This window comes from Athene noctua, chromosome 24 (genome assembly GCF_965140245.1).
Source record: "Athene noctua chromosome 24, bAthNoc1.hap1.1, whole genome shotgun sequence".
Classification (NCBI taxonomy): Eukaryota; Metazoa; Chordata; class Aves; order Strigiformes; family Strigidae; genus Athene; species Athene noctua.
Genome location: NC_134060.1, coordinates 6,691,698 through 6,718,244, shown reverse-complemented (window position 1 = coordinate 6,718,244; position 26,547 = coordinate 6,691,698). Strand labels below are relative to the sequence as shown.

The following is a 26,547-nucleotide window of genomic DNA, read 5'->3' as shown; positions in this document are numbered from 1 at the left end:
TTGCAGTTAAAAAAAAAAAAAAAAAGAAAACCCCACAAGCGCCGTCGTGGAGACAATTAGATCAGTGTCTCCTTAATGAGTTCATGGCTCTGGCGGAAATATCTGTCTTTGATAGGAGAGGCAGAAACGAAACTGCACCCATGGGTGAGCGTGCTGTGGGGTGGGAGTCATATTCCCCCCTTTTCAGATCCTTTGGGGGGTGCAGGCGAGCCCACACAGTGCCTCATCGGGGTTTGGGTTTGCTCCCTGCACTGACTGCTTCACACAACACCCACAGGGATCTCCGAAGCCGCATGGCTTTTTTTATTAAGCACAGCAGCGAGCTGGGGTTTTACACCATGTTTCAGGGGATTCAGGGATGCTAATAAAGTCCAGATGCTCTCCAGCATAAAATAGCCTGTCTTGGGTGGCAGAACTCCAGGAAACCCCAGGGTGGGAGAGGAACGGGGCCACCAAGGCGGGGAGAAGCGATGAGATGTCGTTGGGAGCATCCAAGCAGCGGGTGATGCTCACCTGGGTGGGGATGCAACACCACAGAGTGAAAGATGCCACCAGCGAGGACCTTGTCGTCCCCCCCGGTGATGGCAGACCCCACACCCCAGCCGTGGCTGCGGCAGCGCTGCCGAGCCCCACGTGGCCCTGCCGAACAGATTTTGCTTAGCTGCCTGGGCTATATTTAGCTGCCTGTAAAAGGGGTTAGCAAGCAGCGCTGGAGCCAGTGGCACAGCTAAGAATGTCAACGTAAGAGCAGCCAGGGATAAAAAAAGCCCAACCCGGGTGCTGGGAGCTTTGCACAAATCCCTTTGGCTGCTGGAGGTGGAGGCAGGCAGGGCTGCAGGCAGCACCCGCATCTCCCCTGGGTGGTAGCACCAAATGATGGCTACTCAGTGTCCGCCGGGTTGGGGTGATTTGGCTGGTTTGCAGCATCCCAGCATTCAGCCAGACAGTGAGGGTCTGCCGGGGGAGAATGGGGCCTGAATTCTGGTGGGTTTGGTTAAATCCCAGGGCTTTTGAGACTGGCATCCCCCTCCGTGGGCAGGGGACAGTGGCAGGCAGGAGGGACAGCCTGCTCACACAACACAGGAGGTGTCTGTGAGGCTCCCTGCACCCCCATCCAGGCATCTGGAAGTTACTGGAGCATGAACAATAGATTTGAGCGCTTTTTTTTTTTTCCCATGAAGACATCTTTTTGGGATGCTTTCTTTATGCTCAGTTAACTCAAACACCCCTTTCTTCCAAAGGCTCACCTCACCGCCCCGATCTGGTTTCTTAAAGCAAAAACTGGGCGAATCCCACCACATCCCAGCTCTTCCCAAACCCTCCTGTGTTGCTCTGAGCTCTTCTGCACTGCCCTGACCTTGCCTGTGCTCACCTCCTGCCTCTGCGAACCAAGCTGCTGCCCAGAGACATTGCATTTAAGCCAATATAGGAGGCAATACATAGGAAAAGAGGTTTCCAGAACTGTAGCTATTTTATCCCAGAAATACTTTACATGTTCTGCTTGTTCATTGGGGCGAGTGATGAATTTTTCAATGGCTTTGCTCGGAGAGAGGCACTTAGAGCCATTTGATGGGGACCTTGTTTCCCTGATGGGACTGCAGCTCCCTTGACAAACTGGCAGCAGGATGAGCCCCAAGCTGTGGCTGCATCTGGCTGCGTGATCCACCACACCTTTGGGTCAGGAAAAAGCTTCTGCCGAAAAAAAAAAAAAAAAAAAGACATCATGATTTTGGTTGAATTTTCCAACTCTGCTGGGAAGGGCAAAGTTGCAGATGAGTCGCAAAGACCTGTACAAGTAATTGCAAGTATTCAAACTACTTTGACCTACAGAAATACACAAAGCAGCTCATGTGCTGTCCCCCATCGTGGAAGGGATGCACTGGGCTGTGTGTGCACCCGAGGGCTGCCCCACTGTGTGGCACAGTGAGGGGAAGACCTCCACCACCTCCCTCACGTCGTGCCCAGGGGGACATGGTGCTGCATAATCAATGTGCCCGGCGAAGGACGGTGCAGCAAGCACAGATCCAGATGGCTGAGTACCCAGAGCAAAGAGGATGCCCAGGAAGAGCGTTGCTATCTGCTGTGACCTGAACGTCTCCTGTTGAGGTGGCACAGAGATGTCCAGACTTTCATCTTGGCGTGACGCTCAACCCTGCCTGGTGACAAATTGCCTCCCTGGGAGGTGTTTGCTGGCATTTTCCCTCTTGTTTTAAATCTTTTCAGGCAACAAGATGCTCTCGCTGCCTTTGGCCTCCAAGATATCACAGGCAGGATGGTTTTTCCCAAGGGCTGAGCAGATCTGCAGATCTGTCCCAAAGGAGCCACCTCCATTGCTCCAGGGCTGGTACCCCCCATGCTGGGACAGCCCCGAGGGCATGTCCTGCCCAGGCTCATGGAAAGTCCCCGTCCTCAGCCAGGGAACAACCTGCAGGTCCCCAAACCCTGTGATCTGTGTCCTAAAATAGCACCTTAACGGAGGGACTGACGCAGCCCAGGGGTGAGTTCTGCTCAGGAATAACCTTTCCTCCACATCACTTACGTACCCAGCAAGAAATCAGGGTCTTAAGCGGGATGGAAATTAGGAAGATCTGTCTAAAAGTGGAACAGCAAAGAGCTGCTCTCCCTCAGAGGTGGCTTTTAGCCCAGATCCGAGCCCACCGCACTGGGCAGGCAAGTGGAAAACAGTCCAGCTCCTCCCCTGCCTGCACCCCTGGGCAGGGGGATGCAGCCTCCATCCCTGGGGGGCTGTACCAGCCCTACGGCATCTCGAAGGCTGGTGACTTTTAAAGACCTTCCTGCACAAGTGGGATAAAGCAGCTTGGCAGCAGCGGTGGAAGGAGAATAGACACTCTCATGCCCTTTTCTGGACCCTTTTCTTCAGGAGAAAATGGGATTTAAAGCAGGTGGCAGAGCAGGGAGTGGTCTGGCCCTGAGCTCGCTGGTTTCGCCTCCCTGATGGATAAGGCAAGGATGCTTGGGAGCACACAGACAGTCTGGTTTAGGTCCCCCATCAGCAGGGATGCTCACCTTGCCGGGAGCACCCTGGGAAGAGGATCCCAGCGACTGCAAAGCCTGAGAGCAGACGCTGAAAGAGCAGAGGAAGAGCAGAGCAGCCTTTGCTCCCATGTCGGTACAGCCCAGTACCAACATCTGTGTGCTGCCCAGGAAGGAAATAAGTTCTCCTTTCCCAGCTGCCATGCCATCGTGCTTTTGCATCGCTGGGGTTTGCACCCAAGAGTTTTGTGAGCTTCAGTTGGGAGTTTGGGCTCTGACGCTCACCATGTCCTGGATGTTGGCAGGTTCAGAGAGGTTATTCGGTGCCTCCAATGTACTGGCTGAGCGTGGAGGGACTGACACACTGCTCGCGTGCCTCAGTTTACCCAGGTCCCCCAGCCCTGCCATCCCCAGAGGATCGCACTGGCAGAGGGAAGCGTTCAGCCTCGGTGGAAATGGGGACCGTGCTGTCGCTCCCTCCCAGCTTTCCCAGGCCAGAGCATCCCTTGGGGGCACCCAGGAGCTGCAGAAAGGGAGACCCATGCCAGGGTGCTCCAGCAGGACCCTCCCCAACCAGTCGGGGCTTCCCTCCTCTCCCTCCCTGTCCCCTCAACATCTCTTCCCTTGCTCCCACACATTTCCTAGAGCAGAGGGATAGCAGCCACCCCCCTCGCCCGTGACAGCCAGTGTCACATCCGATCAGGTGCCAGGCAGGATAAACATCACCGATGCTCGGCCTGAGACTGCTCCGGAGAGGGGAGACAGTCAAGGAGAAAACGGAGCGTGAGGAGCTAAAAATAGCAGCTGGCGAAGGCTCTCCTCCCCGCCGGCCGCGCGGGAGCTGCCAGTCGCCCGTCACCACGCGTGAGTGAGCAGGCAGGATAAATGTCCCTCCCGCTGGCTGGCGGGGCTGGGTGGCTCCAGCCCCCCGTGAGCTGTTGGGGGTACAGAGATACCGGAGACAAGGATCAGGCTGAGAACAGCCAAATCCCCGCTGCTTCAGCGGCTCTCATCCCTCTACAGCCCTGGCACGGAGAGGCACGTCCGAATTTGTCTCGCTGGTCGGTGCAGAGGTCAGGAGAGCATCGTCCTTCCCGGGTCAGCAACCTCTGCTGGGCCCGGCTGAGCCCTGGGCCCACGAGCGTCGTGCAGTGCTGAGCCCCCCAGGGAAGGGACAGGATGGGCACCCTGCTCCAGGTGCTGAGCGTCACCCCTCGCCATCAGCAGGGAGAGGAGGTTGGCCAGAGCCAGGAATTTGGGAGTGTGCCCCCAGCCCCTCTCCTGCTGGGAACCCTGTTCAGGGCCAGGGGAGCAGGGACTCTGTCACCCGGGGGGTACTGTCCCCAAAGCGTGCCCCGCTTCCCCAGCCCTGGCAACATCCACCTTGAGAGCCAGGAGGGGACATTTTGGAGCTTTTCATCAAAATCATACTGTTTGCCAGTGGCACACACAGGCGGGAGTGCCAAGGGCAGCCCGAGGAGGTGGGTTACGCTTCCTGAGTGCGAATTTGGGGTGATTTTCATTCACCCAGGGGGCGGCTCCGTTCATCGCTGCCTCTCCCCTCCCTCACTGTTCTGATCCAGCTGAGGGGTGCAGGGGGGAGGAGGAACCCCATCACACACACTCAGTGTTGGCCGCAGCCCCTCTCGAGGAGATGCTGGTGGCAGGCCAGGAGCAGCTTGAGCCACCGAGATGGTGGCACCTGCTCTGTGCCCAGGCTCTGCCCAGCGTCCTTCTGCAGCGAGGACAGTCCTTGCGTTGGGCAAAACGTGGGGTTTGACACGATCAGGTGGATTTACCGGCTGGATCCAGGGTCTCCCAGCCCACCCCCCCAGCCCCACCCCCCACCCGGGTACCACATGCCACAGGGGTACAGCCACATATTTTTTCATATTTTTTTTCTAAAGATTTTGAGCCTGGCAATTATTTTTTGGCTGAAATCACTGCGCAGGGAGGTGTGTGGGTTGGGGCCAAGCTGTCCCGGCAGGCAAGCTGAGCCCTCCTCACCCCACCCCCCTCCCCGCGAGGACCATGGGGCTCCTTCCCCAGGGCTGCACCCAGGGACCTTAATTCAGAAGAAATCTGGGGTTTGCACTTTTTTTCTGAGCGGGCTGGCTGGGCTCCTGGCCTGAGCGGAGCTGCTGGCCACACTAGGCTACGAGCCCCCTGCCCGGGCTGGTGGGTCCACCCAGTGCATCGCGGGGCAACGTCGTATCGAGCTTTATGGGGGGGAGACGGAACGTCGGGGTGGGGGGCGATGCCACAGCGCCCCAACCCCCCCTCAAATGTCTCAGCGTGGGGGGGACACAGGGGACGCATCCCCGCGGCGGGCAGCCCCCAGATCCGGGGCGGGGGGGGCTGCGGCGCGGCCCCGGCGGAGTAAGGGGGGGCCGGTCCCCGGGGGGCAGGCGGCGAGGATGGGGGGGCCGGGGGAGCGGCTCCGGCAGCCCCCAGCAGGGCCCGGCGGCGGGGGGAGGCGGCGGGCGGGGCGGCGGCGGGGAGGGAGGGAGGGAGGCAGGGCCGGGGGGGCGGGCGGGTGGGTCCCCCCCGCGCGGAGCGTGGGCCGGGCGGGCGGGGGGAGCGGCGGGGAGCGGCGGCGCTGGGCAGGCGGCGGCGGGCGGCTCGGCCCCGGGTGCCCCAGGGGCTGCCGGAGAGCCGGAGGCTTCCCCGGGGCTCCTGCCGAGCGCGGAGCATCCTTCCCCCGGCCAGCCCGGTGGCACCGGCACCGACACCGACACCGGCAGCAGCATCGACACCGGCATCGACATCGACATCGGCATCCGCAACTGGCACCAGCATCGACACCGGCGTCGGTATCACCACCGGCATCGACACCGGTATCGGCACCGGTATCGGCACCGGTACCGAGGTTGGCACCGGCTCCCGGGGGCCCAGGTGAGCCGCTGGCGGGCGCTGGGGGCGGCTGACGTGGTCGCACCGAGGCCCTGGGCCACGGCGGTGGATGCCCCGTGCCCGCGGGTGCTGGGGACCAGGTGCCCGCCCTGGGAAGCGCACGGGAGAAGAGGGAGGGTGGCGAGGCAGGAGGCTCAGGAGATGGTGGTGGCCTTGGGGGACAAACACGTTTTTTTCTGAGGGGGGTGAAAGTTTGCGGCAGGCTGCGGTGCTGAGCAGGGCGGTGGGGTCTCTCTCGAGGGCTCGGGGGGCGCCGTGTCCATCCCACTGGGGACAGGATCGGGTGAGCAGTGGTTGGGCACTGAGCAAGGCTCATGCATCTCAGGGTGGGCACTTCAACCCCCATGGTGTCACCTCTGTCCCATCCTGGCACCCACTCCTGCCCCACTCACCCCCTGCCCCCTCCTCCCTGCCAGGTCCTGGGGTCCCCACTGCTCCCTCCACCTTCCACCCTGCCCTGTCTTCATCTCAGCTACTGCAGCCTCCCCAGTCTCCCCAGCTTCAGCCCTCAGCTTCCCAGATTAGAGCTCCTTGGGCCCAGGGAGCTGTGGGGGTCCCAGGCAGTGAGACCCCAGGGAGACCCAGCGTGGGTGCTGAGCATCACTCTGTGCAGGGGACACGCTTGTCTTGTGCCTCCTCCCCGGTGGCATCCTCTCAGAGGAAAGGGCTTCCCGAGGGACAGCCCCTCCTCGCTGCCTTCAGGGCTTTGTTTTGGCAGGTTGCCCCCGCAGATGCTTGGATTGGGTCCCTCTGGTCCCCAGAGCTGGCTCCTGTCCCCTGGCTGGGTGGCAGTGCCACCGAGGAGGTGGCAGAAGCAGCATGTCCTGTGCTCACCCCAAATACTCACAGCCTGTGACCTTGGGGCTGTCCAGCAAGGGACACCTCAACCCTTGCTGTCACAGAGGGCTGCCTGAGCTCCTCCCGGGATGTCCCCCCTGGTCACAGCTGGGCAGGAGAGATGGGAGGTATCAGGCAGGGGAACGGCCCTACCACTGTCTCCACCCTTTATCCGCTCAGCAGCATCTCCCTGCAAGAAGCAGGAGGGTTTGGAGAGGGAAAGGTGGTGGCAGAGCCAGGTTCTCCTCACTTTTTCAAACTGGGGGAGTCACAGTGTTTCTTCCCGGAGTGGGATACTGGGAGGCAGAGGGGGAGGTGGGAGAGGTGGCTGGGAGCTGGGGGATCTCGGTGGGTGGCTGTGGGTGGCTGTGGTTGCCACCACCCTTGGGGTTCAGCTCCTGGTTCAGCCAGCAAAGCTCTGGCATCCATTCCTGACCAGGACAGGGTGCTCTGGTCACCTGCAGGGACATGACACCACAGAGAATGGGGATGGGGGCCACAGCCCTGCCCTGACCGTGGCTCCTCGGGCAGGACATTCTGGTGCCTGGCTCAGCCACGGGGCGATGGATCCAGTTCTGCTCGATCAGGGCTGGGGATTTCAGACCGTGCCTCTGATTCTAGGGAGCCTGCTTCCCTCCTTGCCTTTCAGTCCCTTCCCCACCAGCTCCCCAGGGGCCGGGTGGGTGTCACTGGGTGGCAGAGAAGGTGCTGTGACAGCAACCGTGTCAGGGAATCCCAGTGATGCTCCCGGCATCCGTGCAGGGATGAGGGAAAACATCTGGATTGCCTCCATGCAAGGCCTCGCCACGGGGGAGGCCCATCGGTCCCTCCGGAGGGAATGCTGCCTGGGGAGCAGGACACCCTGGAAGATTTCCACCTCCCTTCTTGGTTGAGTTGCAGTGGGAAGGAGAAAAGTCTGTCGGCTGCCAGGGACCTGGGGGGAAGCACATGCCGGGGGCTCCCCAGGGAGCCGGAGGTACCAGCTGCAGCACGTGGCCTGGGAAGCTGTCAGCTGGCTCCACTCCCCAAAATTAATTATCCGGGTGCTTGAAGCTGTCCTGCTGCTTTGGCAGAGCTGGGGAGCTTCTCCCAAACTCAGTGCTGCTTCCCTGGGGCACCTGCTGCCCCCTCCACTGTCCCCAGCTGGATGCAGGAGCATCCATGGGCTGAGCTGGGCTCTCCTTGGTGTGACTGGTCCAGCCTTTGTGGTGGGACCAGTATCCCTCAGTATCCCTCTGTGGATTCACCAGGGGGGTAGGGACCCGGGATAAAGGAACCCTGGAGGTGGTGAACAGGGGGGTCCCTGCGTGTCCTGAGATGTGCAAGCACTAACGCGGTGCTGTGGGATGGGCAACACAGAGCATCGCTCCCCCAACCCGACTGTGGCAGAACAGGAGGTGGAAAACACCCCCAACACCGGGAGGTGGGTGAAGAGGTTCCTGCATTGCACAGCTGAGCCCGGGGCATTTCAGAAACACTTGCTGCCTCATGCCACCCAGCCCACGGCGCTCCTGGCTTGGGACAGCCCAGCATGCTCTTGGTGGCACCCAGCTGGCACCCTGCGCACCACAGATCTCCCAGCCCCTGCCTCAAGCAGCCCGTGGTCCATGCAGCAGCATCCTCACGGCTCCCTGGGTTCCCCCTGGCACAAAGCCCTGCGCCGTGGTGCTCACCCACGCACCTGCAGCCCGGAGAATCCACAATGTCCCCGTCTCGATCGGGTTCATCAGCTCCCACCCAGGATGCTCAGGCTGGAGCCGCTGATGAAGAGCCATCTGGGGAGGAGGCAACCTGAAAATCCTAAAGAATGAAACTGATTTAGATGTGGGTGACACGTTTATTATGCAAAATTATAGTTTGTGCCATCGTCAGAGCAGCTAACTAAAGGTTACGGTGGGAGTTGTATTACCCAGGGCTCAATCATCATAATTACCTCCCATTAGATCACCTGCTTTGCAACTGAGACGCGTGGTAGGGGAAGCTCTTGTTTACCTTCCTTGGCTACAGGAGCAAGTGCTGATTTACCCGTGGGGCTAGGTGCCTCTCTGTGAGGGCCGCGGGTGGGTTTCCATCATCCCTATGCAAACGGGGCTGTTGTATTTCCCCCCTTGGACTGGAAAAGGACCTGAATGTAGGTGATGGGACTGAGAGCAGACCCATGGGGTGAGGAGCACAGGAAAGACAGGCTCAGTGCTCCCACACAGCACCCAGCACCCTTGCAGGGTCTCTGATTGGCACCCAAACTCCCCAGGAAAAGATTCCTCTTCTCCTCCCACCACACCAGCAATTAAAGGTAATTCACTGATGGGGATGTTGGCAGGGATGCTCAGAAGCTCTGGAAAAGGTCACAGCCCACAGGCTGGGAAAACACCTGGCTGGCTTGGGAGCGGCTGGAGGAGCCCCCATCCCTCCTGGGATATGGTGGGACCCCTCTCTCCATCCATCCCTGGGATCCCTCCATCCCTCCTTGGGTCCAGTGGGATCCCTCCCTCCATCCCCCCCTGGGATGCAGGACAGCATCTCTCCTCTGGGAGCTCTGGGTGGGGGAACACATGGTCCAGGCTGCTCACGTGTGGGCAGAGGGATGTGTGTGAGCCGAGGGAGCTGCTGTTTCATGGGTGATCCCAATCAGCACCCAAACTGGTGTGTGGGGGGGGTCTGGCTCGCTGCTGTGCTCCTGCTGGATGCGTCCTCCTGCATGGTGGTGCTGAGCTGGGCCACGTAGCTGTCACCTCCCCGCTGGCACCAGGAAGCCAGGAGCTGCCGGCACTGCCGGCCCTAAGGATGTGCCACGTCCCCACGGTAAATAGCCATGACCGGAACATCGCTGGTGATTTTTTGGGTGCGTTTCATCTTCCTAATGCTGGTGAGGGGGTGGGCTGGTGGGGCAGGTGGTGGCTGCGGCGCAGGGATGGGATGGTTGTGCTGTCCCAGAGCTGCTCCCACTCCAGTGTTTTGCCCAGCCCGTGTGTCAGACCCCACGAGGGAGCTGCCGGCTCCTGCCTCGGATGTGCCATGTTGCAAAGCAGCTCCATCCCTGCCAGCAGCGGCTTCCCCTGAGTCCTGCCTGCATCTTTGCACAGGGACCTCTCACCTCCTGGGTTCTGGGGAACAGGAGCCCTGCTCTGTATGACGGTAAAAGCCAGAGATTCTTGTTATTAGCACAAAGTGAAGGAAAAAATTTCCTCTCTAAATTTCCCAGGGAAGAATGGGGAACGCAGGAGAGGTTGGGTGGGATGAGAAGCAGTGACTTGTGCTGGGCTGGGAGCCCCAGACTCCGGGAGGATGGAGAAGAGGACCTGGGAGATGGCTACTCCCTCTCCGGGTGAGCAGGGCCTGGTGCACATCCCACAGCAAACACAGCTGAGGTTTATCCATCTCCTCCCTCCTGTGCCGGCATTTTGGGAGCTTTTGGGCACAGGGTAAGTCTCCAACAAAGCCCAGCAGTGATGCTGCGCTGTCAGCTCACGTCCCTGTGCCTCTGCACGCTGAGCTTTTAGATCTTTGCTCTTTAATAAGAGCAACTCGGGCTTCTCCAGGAATGAAATTAGAATGGTCCAGAGGGTATCACACATTCAGGTTTCCCTGGTGCTTTTAGGGATGCCCCATGTGCTGCTCCCACAGGAAAAGATGCCTCAGCTTTATCAATGTATGGACTTGTAGGAGATGCTGTGTTCAGCGGGGCTGTGTTGGGGTTAAACTCCCAAATCCTCCAGAACACTCTTTCCCGGCCCAGTCCAGGTCTGCAGGATCAAAAGAGGATTTTCTCTGTGGCCATTACCCTTTGGGGAAGCCAAGCCATGATGCAGGGCACGGTGATGAGCACCTCGAGGTCTGGAGGCACCCGGATTTGGGTTGGCTGCGTTTGGGTTTGCCCTGCAGATGCTTGGGGAAACTTTGGGTTGAGATGTCAGTGAGCACGTGAGCTGGTTTTGCTCTTACCCTCGAGCAGGACTTGCTCTGATTTGTGTTTGCAGCATTATAAACCAAAGTGACAGTTTATACAAATAGCCTGAAATCCTGTCTGGAGAGACTCAGGTTGGATTTTTTTTTCTCTCTCCTGGCTTTTGTGAGGGTATTAAACAGAGCTGAACTCTGCCATCATCCCCAAGCATAAGACCGGGACTGATGGAGCAATAATGCACCTTACATTTCTCTCAGTGACTCCATCCTATGGATTTCAGCAGCAAAACCCACCTCTTGTGCTTGTCTCCCCGTTGGCATCCAGGAGTTAAGGGGAATGAAGTCTCCCATTTCAGAGTCCTTCATTCTCACTCTTTGCCTTGAATGGGAATTTAGGCAGCAATATCTAACAACTCTGGATGAGCCCCACACAGCCAGGGAAGGGAAGCCTTTGTGTTCAGTCCAAACTTGTATTAGCTAGGACACGTCTCAGGTTTTAGCGTGAAAAAGAAATTTCTAAGTCCCACAGCTGGAGAAAAAATCCTAAAAATACATCAGCTCTAAAGCATGTAAAAAGGAAAGAGGGGGTGAATAAAGGCAGGTGAAGGATGATCTTTAAAAGCATCCTTGTAACCCAGGGAGAGGTTTGGGTGGAATAGGTCAGGACTGAGGTGGAATAATTCAGGACTGGGTATGAGCAGGGGTGGGACTGGGTGTAGGCATGGTCCTGCCCACCTGCAGGGCAGTGATTGGGACTGGGAAGGGAGCAGGGGAAGGGGAGAAGAGGGATGTCAGGGTGATGGAGGGATGGAAGAGACACTTCAACGTGCCCCAAACCAATGGACATGGCAATCCAAGCATGAGCAGAAACTGTGGAGACGACGGAGAGCAGGTCAGGCTGCGAGGCTGTGTGTGCAAGAGCAAGAGCAGGGAGGGAGGTCAAAGTGCAAAGCAGGACAAAATGGGAAGGGGCTTAGAGGGTAACGAGAATTAGTGCTGTAAGTACATTAGTCTAATGAGGAAGATCCACTGCTCAGCAGTGAGGGGAGGCGGTGGGAGCCCATGTGTTGGATGCCTTCTGGGCAATGGTGTTTGCTGGAAAGTGGAGGGGCCAGCCCCACGGGTACCGGGATGTGCTGGACATTCTCAGGCTGGGACACGGATCTGGGGAGCTGCCAGTGTAAGCTCCTCTCTGAAAACCTGCTGGAATGATTCCTCACAGCACTGGGGAGGAGCTGAGGCTGCACAGCAAGGAGAAGCCAGGGAAAAATGGGAGAAAAAATACCGTGAGAATTCAGTGATGCTCTCAGCATCCGGGAACAGGTTCGCTGGGGTCTCTGAGCTGCTTCACTCTGTGCTGTGTCACTGTCACTTGAAAGGTGCCGGGCAGGATCTGAGCTGGACCAGGCACCTTCCCAGCCTGCCTGGAAACCTGGTCATTTAGGGACAGAAGTGCTGGTCCATGGTCAAAGTTTCACTGCCGAGGGCAGGCAGTGGGGTGCCAGCATCTCCCCACGGGCAGGCCCTGGCAGCTGCTTCCCTCCCAGCATCGCCTCCAGGAGGGATCATCTTCTCGAGGCACTTGGGTTGAGACTTTCCCGTGCTCTGGGCTTGAAGCAAAACCTGTTCTCTGTGTGGCTCTGCATCTCCATGTTAAATATTCTGGCACCAACCAACACCGCTGGAGCCTTTTCCCCTCTCATTTTCTCCCCCTGCCCTGGAGATGATGAGTTTGGGACAATATTTATGCCCATCCTTCCCTCTCACTTGGATCCTGGGAGCTGTTTATGGGCTGCTGACAGCTGATGAAGCCCATTTCTACGTGGCAGCGGGTGCCTGCTCAGCATCTCCTGGGCTCCGGCACCGTCAGCGCTGCCGCTACATCAGGCAGGAATGCTGCTGCCTACAGCCACGTCCCTCGAGACGAAACCACTGGGACCAAACCTGCTGCCTCTGTGGGAGATCTCTCAGCTCTCCAGATTTTATCCTGTGTTTAATTATTGCCATCTGCTGTTCCAGGCTCCAGGGGCTGCTTGGTCTGTGTGGTGGTGGTTGGTCTCCGGTTAAATCAGTCCCGTTGGATTTTCCTCCTGTGAGGACTCATCGTTGATTTTCCTGGATGATGCCCTCATCCTTTTCTGATCCGGGGCATCTCTTTCCTTCCCAGCTTGCAATGCTCATTTAATTCAACGTTATAGTTATGCTTTGGTAAATCCTTCCCATTTTTCATCACTTTCGTCGTCTCTTAATAACATCAATGTCGTGGGGTTGCCAGTGGATTTTCAGAGGGCTTGCGCTGGGCTGCAGCATTTCCCAGCCTGTCATCAGCGGGGCATGACACAGACACATCGATTTAAATGAGCATGAAGAACCCCCTTATAAAGAAAGACAAGAACATTAAATGTTCCAAACCCACACTTCCAAATTAGCTAACAACCCATCAACCACTTGGAAGCTGAAAAAGCAAATCCTTATGCCTATGGTTAAATGAATCCTTAATGGAATTTTACAGCCCTTGTTGCAACATCTCCCCAGTCTTAAACATCCCAGAGCATGTCTGGTTGATGTGCCCTGGGAGGGGGAATGGTGTGACCACGGTGGGGACCATGAGATGTCCTGTGGCCTCCCATGCTCTGGGCACTGGCTCCAGCAGCAGCCATGGATGCTGTTTTAGGTGAGACCACGAGTGTGGTCTGCTCCCTCCCACCCCCTGGTACCCCAAATTGTTGTGTTAGAGGGGACATCTCTGCCCCTATCACTGGGGAGGATTCATGGTCATGCTGCCCATGGAGGTGTCCGACCCTGAGCTGAACCCTCAGTCTCTTTGGCTGCTCTCACACCTTCCTCTGCCCATTCAGCATCTTCCTTCCTCCAGGGCTTTTATATCCAGGGAATTGGGAGATTAGGTCAAGCCTTCAAGCAGGAATGATGCCACGTCAGTGGGAAGACGTCTACCACCAAACCCTGCTGTCCATCCTACTCAATGCCCCACAGGAGAGGCCCGAGCTCCTCCTGACACCCTTGGCTGGTTTTCTCCCATCGAGGGCAAAGCCCAGGTCTGGCCCGGGGTGGCCAGAGTGTGTCCCTGCCCGTCACTGCCTGTGTCTGGCATCACTGCCTGCAGGTGGTAGGGAAAGGGCTGGCTGTTTGCAAGCCAGGTCAGTCCCTCGGCTGGGTCCATCCTGCAGCTTCCCTGGCCCAGGGCTGGGAGAGAAGGATGATGAGGAAGGAGAAGGAAAAGGAGGTTGGATGCTCCTCACCCCACACCACTCTCCCTCCCAGGGCTGGTGCTCTGGGTCTCAGCAGAGGTGTCCAGCTGTAGCACCTCCTTCACAAGCCATGGATTTTGGCTTTTTTGGGGTTGGATGAGGAGGTTTGGAGCAGAGACAAGGTGAGCTGGGAGCAGGGACTGGGGCAGGAGCCCTTCTTCCCACTGCCTGCAGGTACAGGAGCTCCCTGGGCTGCTCCAGCCTTGGGGTTTGTACCCAAATGTCAAAAGCAGGCAGTGGGGCAGCACCCAAAATGGGGCTTAGGAGATGTCTCCTGCAGCAGAACATCCCGCAGAGAGCTTGGATGCCAGAGGCAAGGTCTGATCCTGCAGAAGCTGCCCGGGCAGCCTTGGCAGTGGGCATAGGGCAGGGATCTGCAGCACATGATGGGGAGCGGCACATCCCGGCTGCCATGGGGTGGCAAAATCTCGCTTCTCTTTCATCTCGTGATTACTTTGCATTTCACTCACTGGCCTTCAGCCAGATCATCTCCTTCCTCTATTGTGCTTTAATGCAGCCAAATTATGCTACTGAGCATCCCCAGCCCCTACCAAGCAGCTCAGCGTGTGCCCACAGTTCTCACCCACATGACACAAGAGCATCAGAGCTCAGCGGCACCACAAGGTCCGAGACCTGAGGGGGGTCTCTTGTTGGGACAATGTTGTGTTGCATGAAGATGCCCAAGGATTGGTGACATCCCAGCCTGGAAATGGCCTTGTAGGACATTTTCTGCTCTCCTGATGCCTCTGTGCAAGACTCAGCTTCTGCCGTGCTGGGGCTGGCTCGATTCCTGAGGGACTTGACTTCCCAGCACCGTGTCCTCCCTCCACCTCTTCCCAGTATCTTCCACCGCAGCCCATCTCCAGGAGTGATTAAGGTTTATTTCTGCCCTACCCTCCCATATCCCATTAGGAGCATTAAAGCAGGAGCCAGCAGCCCCAGGGACCTTCTATGTGACTCCAGAAGCTTTTAAGTTGAGACCATATTAAGCCTCCCAGAAACAGTCCCTGCTTAGAGGGGGAAATCCCTGCTCACTGGGCAGAGGCCCAGGGTTTATGCAACGTTATTTGCCCGGAATTGGGTTTGTATTTGCTGCTCGTGGGACCAGGAGGATGCAGCAGGGCTTGGCATGGTGCGGGTATTGGCACTTTGGACCTTGCTCCCAAGGGAGCCCAGAGGTGCAAGGGGGACAGCCCGAAGGGCTGCCCGTGATGGTGATGGTGCACCCAGTAGTGCTCAGGCTTCCCCCCTCCCGTGACAACACCCCAGGGGTTTTGGTGCCTTCCAGGGTCCTGGTGGCTCTTCTGTCTGTGCCAGCATGAAAGTCCTGATCTCTCTGCTCGCCTTTTCGGTGTGCTGGGTGAGCACACACGGGGTGCAACCCCTGCCCATGTCCCGGGCACCCCATCCTGGGCAGTCCTGGAGGCGTTGAGCTGCAGGAAGGAGTTGGGCAGGATCCAGCTCGGTCCTGACGGCTGTTCTTTGCTTGCTTCTCCAGCACTGGAGCCAGCAGGAGCAGTTGGGGCTGCTGGGAAGCAGCTGTGAGCCAGCCCTGCAGGGCTGCTGTCTTGCTGGATGTGCAGGGATTGTCCGTGTGCAGTGTGTGTGCATGCCTGCAGTCACGTGTCCAAACAAACGTGCCTGCACACCTGCGCCTGTGCGTGGACCCTTGTATGCGTGCCTGCTCATGGGCATCTGTGTGCTTCCATGTGTGTGCGCATGACTGTGCACATGTGTGTGTGGGTGAACATAAGTGTACATGCATGTGCTTGTGCATCATGCGTGCCAGGTGTGTGACCCCCAGCTCACAGAATCCCAGAATCATTGAGCTTTGAAAAGCTCTTGAAGGTCCAACCAGGACCCTCCCCCTGACCATTCCCAACTCCCCCAGATCCCTCAGCGCTGGCTCAGCCCGACTCTTCAACCCCTCCAGGGATCCCGGGGACTCCCCCCCTGCCCTGGGCAGCCCATTCCAACGCCCAACAGCCCCTTCTGCACAGAAATCCTTCCTCAGAGCCAGCCTGACCCTGCCCTGGGCAGCTTGAGGCCATTCCCTCGGGGCCTGGCGCTGGGGCCTTGGCTCCAGAGACTCATCCCCCCTCTCTGCCCCCTCCTGGCAGGGAGTTGCAGAGGGCCAGGAGGTCTCCCCTCAGCCTCCTCTTCTCCAGACTGAACCCCCCCAGTTCCCCCAGCCGCTCCCCAGCAGACCTGTGCTCCAGACCCTGCCCCAGCTCCGTTCCCTTCTCTGGCCACGCTCGAGTCATTCAATGGCCTTTTTGGGGTGAGGGGCCCAAAACTGAACCCCCTCAGCGAGGGGCGGCCTCCCCAGTGCTGAGCCCAGGGCTCAGATCCCTTCCCTGTCCCTGCTGGCCACGCCAGTGCTGACACAAGCCAGGATGCCATTTGCCCTCTTGCCCCCCTGGGCACACTCTGGCTCATTATCAACCCCCCCGGTCCCTCTCTGACCGGCAGCTCTCCAGCCACTCCTCCCCAGGCCTGTAGCCCTGCTGGGGGTTGTTGTGGCCCAAGGGCAGCCCCTGGCATTTGCCCTCAGTGAAACTCCCCCAGTTGGGCTCAGCCCATGGCTCCAGCCTGGCCAGGTCTCTCTGCAGAGCAAATGGTTGCCAGGGTGATGTGGTGGGTGCTCCGATGCCATCACAGATGCCCCACGCCACCCACCCATGTCCCGGTGCCCGGAGCAGGGGCTGTGGGGCCAAGGGCCCCCACCAGGCCAGCAGACATTGCTGTGGGGCGCTCGGTGCTGGATGAGGGACTTGAACATGTGGCGTGTGATGAGAAACTCTGTGACCTGGAGGTGACAGCTCCGGCACTAATGGGAGCTGGCAGGAGCCCTCGCACTGCCATGGGTGTGCATACATGTGCTGGCATGCATCCAGGGCCCACAGCATGCAGACAGGGGTGTCAGAGGGTGCCACGCGTGTACACTCATGTGCTGGGGGTGCCATGAATGCACATACATGTGCTATAATGCACCATACATGTACACACACATGTCAAAGGGTGCCATGAATGCACATGCATGTGCTATAATGCACCATGCACGTACACATATGTGCCATGGGTGCCATGAATGCACATACATGAGCTACAATGCACCATGAATGTACATACATGTGCCAAGGGATGCCAAGCATGCACATGGGTGTGCCGTGGGACACCACACATGCACATGTGTACCAGAGGGCACCATGCACGCACACTCAGCTCAGCTCCAGGTGCATGTACATGTGCACTCACATGCAACAGCCCAGCCAGAGGTGATGCATGCAAACATGCACACACGTGTGCCAACGCGCACACGTGTGCCAACGCACAAGCAAACACATGCAGCTCCAGAGCGCCATAGCATCGCTTCTCCGCTGTGTCTTTGCCACGGCACAGCCTCAGCTCATGGGGCCACCGACCTGCCCTTGTCACACATCCAAGCCTCGCTCTGTGCCTCAGTTTCCCCCCCTGAAAAGGGCCTGGGTCCTGCCCCGCATGGGGCAGCCACCCCGTGACTAATCACCTCCCAAGTTAATGATTCATTTCTCCTCCTCCTCGCAGCCGGGGTCACTCGTCTCGCTCTGCCCGGTGCCTGTGCCCAAGGACTCGGGGACCTTGGCTCATCCTCGGCTGGAGAGGGATTCCCAGGGGGTCGCTGGTGAGTTCATGCCCCCCACAACAGGACAAGCTCCCACTGCCACCAGCCTGGGGACACTAGTCCCAGCATTGCCACTAGCATCCAGCCTGGAGGGGACGGGGCTGCTGGGGTGATGGCTTGGGGTTCCCTACGCCCCACGAGTGGGTAGAGGGGGTTTGGGGAGGGTGGAGGTCACCCTGTCCCTGCAAAATTCTGTGCCACCCCCCCCCGCCTGCAGCTGCAAAACCCTTCTGCAAAAGTCAGAATCATTTACCAGCATTGAGCAAACACCCCGGCAAGGTCCCAGAGGCACCGTGTGCCAGGGCTTGCTCCACGCCAGCGGGATCTGCACGGTGCCGGGGGCTTCCCGGGAGAGCCCCCCCCCCCCGCTCGAGGGGACCACAGCATCGCCACTGCCTGCCCTGGCTCAGCAAGAGCCGCTCTCCAAGGGACATGGTGGGGTCCCCAGGTTGGGGACGATGTGCCCTTGTCCTTGGCACTGCAGCTGGTCCCGCTGTGCCCTCTCCACCTCCCTTGCTGTCCCACCTCCCAGCTGGGTGTCACCTCCATGTCCCCACCCCTGCATCCGTCTCTCAATGCCATCCCCTCCTCCTGCCTGCCCACCGGGGATGAGGTGGGGTCTCTGCCCTTCACAGCCCAGCTTGGTGTAGCCACCCCGGGAGGAGGGTGCTGGGTGCTACGGGTGCCCAGCATGGGGACACAGCCTCTCCCACCCCCTGCTCCCTCCTTCACACCCCGTTGGCACCAGCCCCATTGCTGAACCCCTGCTCTGCCTCCCCCCAGGTCGGAGCCAGAGGGGACCCAGCCAGGAGTCCCCATCTCTCGTGGGGTCCCTCGCTGGCTGGGAGACGCCGGGAGGGGGAACCACCAGGCCAGGGAGTGGAGTGGGACCCTGGGCACAGGGGAGACGCAGTGCCAGGCCAGGCTGGAGGGTGCCCGGTAAGGCTGCTGGGGGTGGGCGTGCTGGTGGGACCCCTGAGGACCCCCCTTCCTCCATGATGCAGTGACCAGCAGAGCTCACAGCACCCTGAGGTGCCAACCCTGGGGATGGGGCTGTCCCGTGGGCAGGGTGGCCTTTGCTCCTGGAGAGCCTGCAGTCAGGGTGGGCAGAGGGGGTTGCGGAGGGCTCAGCCCTGCTCACCAGAGCATCCTGCCTGGACCAGAGCCAGGTCCCCTTCGCCCTGCATGCTCAGAGGGACTGACGGCGAGGGGGGGACCGTGTGCCTCCAGGGTTAGCATGACCGAGGTGGAACCCGTGCTGGACTTCGCATCCTCCGGGAGAACAGGCCGGCGCAATGCCCTGCCCGACATCCTGGGCTCGCCGGCCGGCGTCAGCCCCTCCGACCTGCCCCTCAAGCTGGCCGAGATGTCCCTGAACGCAGGTAGGTGGTGGGGAAGGTGGAGGGCAACGTGGGGTGAGCATGAACCGGGGTTGCTCATACCCTCGTCTCTACTCGCAGGCAGCGCCCAGGAGATGCAGTCGCCCTCGGCGGAGGTGCCCCCTCCGCAGCCCCCCAGCCCCGAGCTGAAGGACACGTCCTAACCCCGCTCCGGGCGGGACATTGCTGACCAGCGGAGGAAAGAGGAGGCTGCGGAGCATCAGCCCAGCTTTCCTGGCACAGCCAGAGTCCGCTGGGTTTTCCTCGGTGCTACCGCGGCGAGACCGTCGGGTGTCATCCCCCCCCGCCATGGGGGGAGCATCGCCTGGCGGGGACCTGCCGTTACGAAGGGGCGATTCCCACCCACGCCCTGGGCGAGGACCCGAGGGGCAGATTTTTTTGCCTCCTCGGGGGGGAGGAATATTTTTTCTTCTGGGGCATTTGGCAGAGCCGAGCACAGGGGTTTGCCGGGGGGGGGCCTTTCTCCTCGTCGCAGGAGCAGCCCGCGGGTGTTTCTAGCTGAGTGTGGTGTTCACTGTGATGTTTTGGGTACCACCTCTGTCTCCTGGCCTTTCTTCCTAGGGGAGGCAACAGCCTTTGTCAAGGAGAGTGGGGGGGAAGCACTGCACAACACCGACACCCCCCAGCCCTTAGGCAAAGCCCCCCCCCAGCAGCCAGCACCTTGCTGGGGGGTCCCACTGAGGAGTGGAGCCCCCAGGGTGGTCCCTGCCCCGGGGGTCTCAGCTCCTGGGGACAGGAGGGTGCCGGTGATTTTGGAGGGGGTGAGCCGGGTGATGCTGTTTTGGGCATCCCCAGCCCCCTGTGCCAGGGCCACCCATGGGTCTCCATGTCTGCTCCCCTCCCACAGCCCTGGGATCCCCCCCCGTGTCCCTGGGGAAAGCTCAGGGCGGGGAGGCAGCAGCAAACGGGGTCGGTGGCGCTTTGGGGATGTGCACAAAATGGGGTCGGGCTTTCCCAGGCTCTGACCGTGCTCCCCAAAACTTCTGCTCGCGGGTGGGACGGGGACCCTCTGCCCGGGCACGGGGGGGCTGGGGGAGGCAAGAGGCCAGGAGGGACTTGGGCTGCCCAGATGCCACCCAGGCCAGGGGCTGGTTGCCCGGGCCCAGGGTGGCCAGAGCTGGGCAGTGGTTGCCCGCTGTGCCAGACCCTGCTCCATCCCGGATGATCACCTATAGCTGTCGCTGTGGGACCAGCAGATAAATCCCAAAGCCCGGCCCACTCTGGCCACAGCATGGGTGGTGGCCACACGAGGGGCCACCCTGCCCAGCAGCACCCGCCCCCAGCACCCCAGGCTGGCCCTGGCCACCGCCAGGCTCTCGGGCCGGGCCACCCGCTGCCCAGCCCTTGGTGTGGAGACCAGCCCCGGCCCTGACGGAGCGTCGCGCGCGTGTGGGCCCCCACGCGTGTGGGTGCCTCTGTGCAGGGAGCACCCACACGTATGGGCATCCCTGTGTGTGGGTGCTGTACATGCGGGTGTCAGTGCGCGGGGGGCCGTGCTCAGGGGTGAGCCCATGGGTGGGTGGCAGTGGGTGGGCAACCGTGTGCGTGCGTGTTCATGCACGTGCGGGTGTGCAGGGGCACCCGTGTGCCTGGTGGGTGTCTGTCAGCAGGGCTGTCCCTGCGCGTGGGTGCTCCTGTGGGTGGGTGTCTGTGTGCGTGGGTGCTGGTGTGCACGGACACGCGTGTACATGGCGGGTCCTGTCAGCAGGGATGACCATGTGCACGAGAGCTTCTGTGTGTGGGTGTCTGCGTGCGTTCAGCCAGCAGTGTGCCCAGGGGCCAAGAAGGCCAATGGCATCCTGGCTTGTGTCAGCAGTGGCGTGGCCAGCAGGGACAGGGAAGGGATCTGAGCCCTGGGCTCGGCACTGGGGAGGCCGCCCCTCGCTGAGTGGGTTCAGTTTTGGGCCCCTCACCCCAAAAAGGCCATTGAATGACTCGGGCGTGGCCAGAGAAGGGCAACGGAGCTGGGGCAGGGTCTGGAGCACAGGTCTGCTGGGGAGCGGCTGGGGGAACTGGGGGGGTTCAGTCTGGAGAAGAGGAGGCTGAGGGGAGACCTCCTGGCCCTCTGCAACTCCCTGCCAGGAGGGGGCAGAGAGGGGGGATGAGTCTCTGGAGCCAAGGCCCCAGCGCCAGGCCCCGAGGGAATGGCCTCAAGCTGCCCAGGGCAGGGTCAGGCTGGCTCTGAGGAAGGATTTCTGTGCAGAAGGGGCTGTTGGGCGTTGGAATGGGCTGCCCAGGGCAGGGGGGAGTCCCCGGGATCCCTGGGGGGGTTGAAGAGTCGGGCTGAGCCAGCGCTGAGGGATCTGGGGGAGTTGGGAACGGTCAGGGGGAGGGTCATGGTTGGGCTGGAGGAGCTTCAAGGGCTTTTCCAGCCCGGATGATTCTGGGATTCTGTGATTCATGTGCGTGGGCAGCCATGCTCATACATGTTCATGTGTGTGGGTGGGTGCTGGTGTGCATGAGCACCCATGTGCCTGGTGGGTGTCTGTCTGTGCAAGTGGGTGTCCGTGTGTGTGTTTGTCCATGTGCATGGGCAGGCCTGTGCATGCGTGTTCACATGTGTGTGGCTGTCCATGTGCATGTGTGCTCCTGTGCATGGGCACGCATACATGTGATGGGCGTCCATGTGTGTGTGTGATCCCATGAGTGGGTGTCCATGCGGGTGGGTGTCCATGTGCAGACACGCTCATGTGCACGGGTGTCGGTGTGGATGTGTGCTGGTGTGCACAGGCAATGCGTGTGGTGGGTCTCTGTGAATGTGGGTGATCACATGCATGGGTGCTCCTGTGGGTGAGTGTCCATGTGCATGGGCAGCCATATGCATCCGTGTTCACGCATGTGGCTGTGTGCACAGGCACCCGTGTGCGTGGTGAGTTTCTGTCAGTGTGGGTGTCTGTGTGCGTGGGTGCTCCTGTGGGTGGGTGACCGCTGTACATGTGAACACCCACATTTCAGGGTCCCGTTGTCCCGGGGGGAGGCTGGGGGTGTGTGTGGGGGCCAGGGCTGCACAGGTCCCCTCCCAGGAAATGGGGGTGGGTGGGAGTGGGGGCTCTGGCTCCCCAGGGACTTGTCCAGGGAATAAATCATCCGTCTTTCCCTGGGGACCTGTGTCCCACGGGGTGTTCCAGACGGGGACGGGGGGACACCCATCATGTGGGGTGTGGTGCCTGTCACCCCCCCAGCTCCTGCTTGGAGGCGGTGCCGGGGGGTGGAGGCTGAACACGAGCTCCTGGCTATTTTTGGGTGTCCGTGATGACACCTTGGGGCCAGGGAGAGGGAGAAAGTGTCCCCGGGTCCCACCCGGACCTGGTCACTTTGACCCTGATGTCCCCAGGATGGGGGGACGCGCTGCAGCCACGGGGCTCAAAGACACCCGATCCCCACGCTGGGACCCTCTGCTGCCCGGGGGATGGGGGCAGGAGGAGGCGCGTCCCCAGGGACCCAGGGGCAGGGGACACCGAATCTTACGGCCACAGGTGACCCCCCCGCATGCTGGGAAGGGACTGGGGGATGCACTGGCCCTGCTACCACTGGAGCCCGAAGCAGGGGGAGACCTGGGCGGCACATGGTGGGTCCGGTGGCCCCACGGCTGGCCTTGTCCCCGCTGTCCCCCTGACACACAGAGCATCACTGGGGGACACCCCCACACACGCAGGGTGGGGACAAGGTCACACCCGTGTCCCCCCCCACACACATGGAGCAGGGACGGGGTCACACGTGTCCCCACGCACACATGGAGCAGGGGTGGGGTCCCCACACTCCCCTGGGTGACTGACCCCCCCACCCTGGGACTTGCTGCTCCCCGTGCCTCAGTTTCCCCAGCGCAGCCTCCGTGCCCCCAGAAGGACCCTGAAGGACACTGCCACTGCTGGTGTCCCCGTGTCCTGACCGTGCCCCACCACCCGCAGACCGCGGGCAGCACCTGCCTCCCCCTCCTTGTGCCCCCCCCTCCTTGGGACTGCCATGGGGTGGGCACATGCCTGCCGTACCCAGCTCTGCCTTGCCTCAGTTTCCCCATATCCCACACCCTTCGCCCCCCCTGCACCGCTGGTGCAGAGACCATACGCAACTCATGACACAATTGACCCAGTGTGCTCTCCCCGTCTTTGACCCTGCCCAACCTGACCCTCCGTGACCAGAGGATCCGGGCAGAGGTTGGTGGCCAGTGGCGGGTGACGGGTGGCCGGGAAGAGGTGGCCGCTGGCAGCGCTGGCGAGGAGTATTTCTGGAGCGCGGTTGTGCTCTTTCCAATCATGTGATGAGGACATTATTTAAGGCGGCTGCGAGGCCGGCAGGCAGCTGCAAGCTGGGCGGTGCAGAGCCACGCTCACAGCCGGCTGGACCCCCGGGCCCCCCCCCACACGTGTGCGGCTCTGTCTCCCCCCTGTACCCCCTCACCATGGTCGATGCCTTTGTGGGCACCTGGAAGCTGGTGGATACGACCAATTTCGATGAATACATGAAAGCACTGGGTGAGTAGGGGAGGGTCTGCGGGGTGGGGGGAGGCTGGAGTCAGAACATGCCCCCCCTTTTTTTTTACACAATGCCCCCCCCCCCCCCCCCCCCCCCCGACTGGCTGAGCCCTCCAGCACACGGGGCTCTGGGGGGGGCTGCAGGCGGTGGGGGGGTCGCTGCTGCCTGTGGGGGTGGTTTATGGGGGAGCTCTGGGGCTTTGTGCCCGGGGCTGTGGGCTGGGTAAGGGGGTCTCGTCCTTCCCCTGCCCCCCCCGGGGGCAGCCCTTGGCGGAGGGAGGGGATGGTCCTGCTGGGGTGCAGGGAGCCGCCCGGGACCCCTCCAGCCTCCATCTATCGCCCCCTACACAGCCCCCATCAGGCAGCCTCTGTCCCTGTGCTGCTCCTCGGCACGGGGGTCCCCCCCACCAAGAGCAGTCTGGGGGAGGGTGTCACCGGTGCCCCCCAACTCCGCCCAGCCCCGGAGCTGGTGGGTGTTGGTGCAGGATCTGTCCCCGAGCAACGGCAGCGTTCCTAGCCACCCCCCCCCCCCTCCGCTGGAGGCCCCCCCCAAGCATAGTGGGCACACACAGGCCCCCCCCCCCCCTCCAGACAGTGGGTGGGGAGCAATTTTGAGGTTCATCCCCCACCATCATGGAGAGGAAGAGCTCCGGGGTGATGCCAACAGGGACTGGGGTCTGACGGCCGCATCCTGCCCCTCCACGTGCCCTCAGCCCCCCCCAACCTTGCACCCCCCAGGTGTGGGCTTCGCCACGCGGCAGATGGCCAGCCTCACCAAACCCACCACCATCATCACGGTGGAGGGCGACAAGATCACGGTGAAGACCCAAAGCACCTTCAAGAACACGGAGATCAGCTTCAAGCTGGGCGAGGAGTTTGATGAGACCACGGCGGATGACAGGCATGTCAAGGTGAGCCCCCAGCGCTGCCCCCCCCCCAGCACCAGACCCCCGAGAAACAGTCTGTGGGTTCTGCCGGGTCCAGCCATCAGCTCTCGGCTCTGGGGCTCCATCCTTTTGCCTGTGGTACAAAACTGCTCACCGGGGTTGGTGCTCAAGCCTGGTCTCACCCAGACACCCCTGCCCCCCTCCTCACCCCATTTTGCAGTGGGGTTTTCCCCCGGGGCGCAGCAAGGGCCGGGGCTGACAGGAAGGTTGTGCAAGAGCTGGGCTTGCAAACGCCAGCTGCCCGCCTGGGGTCTTGCTCAAGAGGAGGCAAGGGGAGGTGGTGGGACATAAATACTTCATCCACGCAGCAGCTGGCAGCCCTGTGCCCCCCACCCAACCCAGGGGCACCTCAGGGGGGACCTTGGGGCTTGTTGGACACAAAATCCCTTCCCAGCTCCGAAGCAGCAAGAGCAAGGGCTGGGCACAGAGCAAGGACGGGCTGAAAAGGGCCGAGCGCGAGCAAGGCGGCAGCGCTGGGCAGATACAGGGCAGCACGTCCCTGCCCGCAGCGCTGCTGCCACTCGCACCCAGCAGAGCTGGTGGAAACTGTCCCAAGCAGCGGAGACGTGTGACCTGCCATGAGCTCCTGCCTGCAGCCCAGGGACATGCCCTTTGAGTGCCCCTCGGCCAGTGGCCAGAGGGCACATGACAGGGCAGTGGGGGCCAGAGGGCTCCCTGAGCCATGGGCTGCCCAGGATGGGGCAGGTGGGGTACGCCACGGCGTGGGATGCACTGATTCATGGGTGGGGCACCCAGCATGTGTGGGGCACCCGAGCTGCAGGGATACTCTGGCTGTGGGGCACCCAAGCCATGTGGGAGGACCCAAGCTCTTAGAGCAGCTGAGCAGTGGAGACAACCCAGCTATAGGGAGACCAGAGCTCTGTGGGGGGGACCCTGAGCCATGGGGGGCACCCAAGCCTTGTGGGAACCTGGGCTGTGGCAGCAGCCTGCTCTCGAGGAGCTGGGTGGGGGGCACAGGGCAGGATGGGGCCGGGCAGCCAGTGCTGCTGCCTGTCCCAGCACACCCCCCTGCCCGGCGCTGCCCGGGGGCCGTGCCCAGCCAGCTCCCACGCTAACCCTGGCACCGCCGGGCTCTCTGGGCTGAGTCAACACCAGCGGCTGTGCAAACAGCGGCGTGTTTGCTGGATCAGCCCCTCCAAAAACCCTTCCCGGGCCCTCCGGCGCAGGGGGAGGCTGTGGTTCAAAGCAGCGATACCTGCCCCACCCCTGCGATCCCCTCCGGCACCCCGAGCCAGCCGGCCGTGCTGGGGAGCGGCCGGGCTCAGGTCCTGGCAGCCCCGGAACAGGATGTGGCCCTGGGCAGAGCTCCCTGTGCTGGCCCCGTGTCAGGGAGAGCAGGGTCACCGTGACAGCACCCACAGCGGGGTTAGTGGGGGGGAGCCCAGGCTGGGAGCCAGAGCAGGATCCGACCTGTGCTGAACGGGGTACCCAGAGTCTGGCCCTCAGCCCCACGGGGCTCCAAGGCGAGCACAAGGACAGTCAGCATCGTCCCCTCCGAGGGACAAAGCCCCCCCAGAGCCAAGAAACCCCAGGGAGGAGGGTAACAGCAGGTCTTGCTCTCCCCACAGTCCTTGGTCAAGCTGGATGGAGGCAAACTCATCCATGTGCAGAAGTGGGAAGGGAAGGAGACATCGCTTGTCCGGGAGCTGAAGGATGGGAAATTAATTCTGGTAAGGAAAGAGAGATGGTTTTAAATCGGGGGGGGGTCTGCCCAGGACAGGGCAAGCCAGGAGCTGCACTGGCTTGGCACAGCTAACCCCCCCCCCCCCCCATCTCTGTCACCAGACTCTCACCATGGGCAACGTCGTCTCCACCCGCACCTACGAGAAGGCGACATAGACGCTGTCCCCAGCCCGTCACCCGGTGCCGCGTTCGCCCCCCACGTCGCCTCCGTCCTCACCCCTCGCCGGGCACGGCTCCCCCCGCTCTGGGTGGGCGCAGCACCCACGGGGGCTGCCTGCTGCCCCAGGCCCCATCGCCTCGTGGGGCTGCCTGGGGCTTGGGGGGTGGGTCCACAGGTTTGATTTTTTTTTTTTTTTATTAATGGGAAAACCCAGATGGAAAAATAAAGGACATGTTGTTACAGCTCTGTGATCAGTTTACTTGGAAAAAAGGCTTTTTTGGCAC

General features: G+C 61.0%; 2 protein-coding genes across 4 annotated transcripts; both read left to right on the top strand.

The window, feature by feature from the left end:
* Positions 1–5,554: 5,554 nt before the first annotated feature.
* Positions 5,555–19,514, top strand: LOC141969881 (cAMP-dependent protein kinase inhibitor alpha-like). 3 transcript variants are annotated; one of them, XM_074926076.1, is made up of 5 exons: positions 5,555–5,889; positions 17,484–17,580; positions 18,364–18,519; positions 18,811–18,962; positions 19,041–19,514. In XM_074926076.1, exons 4-5 carry the CDS (start codon positions 18,818–18,820, stop codon positions 19,121–19,123), a joined length of 228 nt encoding a protein of 75 aa, XP_074782177.1. In that variant the 5' UTR covers positions 5,555–5,889; positions 17,484–17,580; positions 18,364–18,519; positions 18,811–18,817; the 3' UTR covers positions 19,124–19,514. The 3 variants fall into 3 exon arrangements, with proteins under 3 accessions (XP_074782177.1, XP_074782174.1, XP_074782175.1); XM_074926073.1 differs by having other exon boundaries at positions 18,744–18,962; XM_074926074.1 differs by lacking the exon at positions 18,364–18,519 and having other exon boundaries at positions 5,873–5,889.
* A 3,709-nt stretch (positions 19,515–23,223) lies between these two features.
* On the top strand, positions 23,224–26,505 carry FABP3 (fatty acid binding protein 3). The gene is made up of 4 exons (XM_074925859.1): positions 23,224–23,452; positions 24,191–24,363; positions 25,989–26,090; positions 26,206–26,505. Exons 1-4 carry the CDS (start codon positions 23,239–23,241, stop codon positions 26,257–26,259), a joined length of 543 nt encoding a protein of 180 aa, XP_074781960.1. The 5' UTR covers positions 23,224–23,238; the 3' UTR covers positions 26,260–26,505.
* The last annotated feature ends 42 nt before the right edge of the window (positions 26,506–26,547 follow it).

Bases quoted from the DNA above. Each gene is read 5' to 3' on its own strand.
- FABP3 (XM_074925859.1), top strand. From the start codon at position 23,239: ATGAGGACATTATTTAAGGCGGCTGCGAGGCCGGCAGGCAGCTGCAAG. The intron at 23,453-24,190 runs GTGAGTAGGGGA...TGCACCCCCCAG, and splicing joins TGAATACATGAAAGCACTGG to GTGTGGGCTTCGCCACGCGG. The intron at 26,091-26,205 runs GTAAGGAAAGAG...CTCTGTCACCAG, and splicing joins AGGATGGGAAATTAATTCTG to ACTCTCACCATGGGCAACGT.
- LOC141969881 (XM_074926076.1), top strand. From the start codon at position 18,818: ATGACCGAGGTGGAACCCGTGCTGGACTTCGCATCCTCCGGGAGAACA. The intron at 18,963-19,040 runs GTAGGTGGTGGG...CTCTACTCGCAG, and splicing joins CGAGATGTCCCTGAACGCAG to GCAGCGCCCAGGAGATGCAG.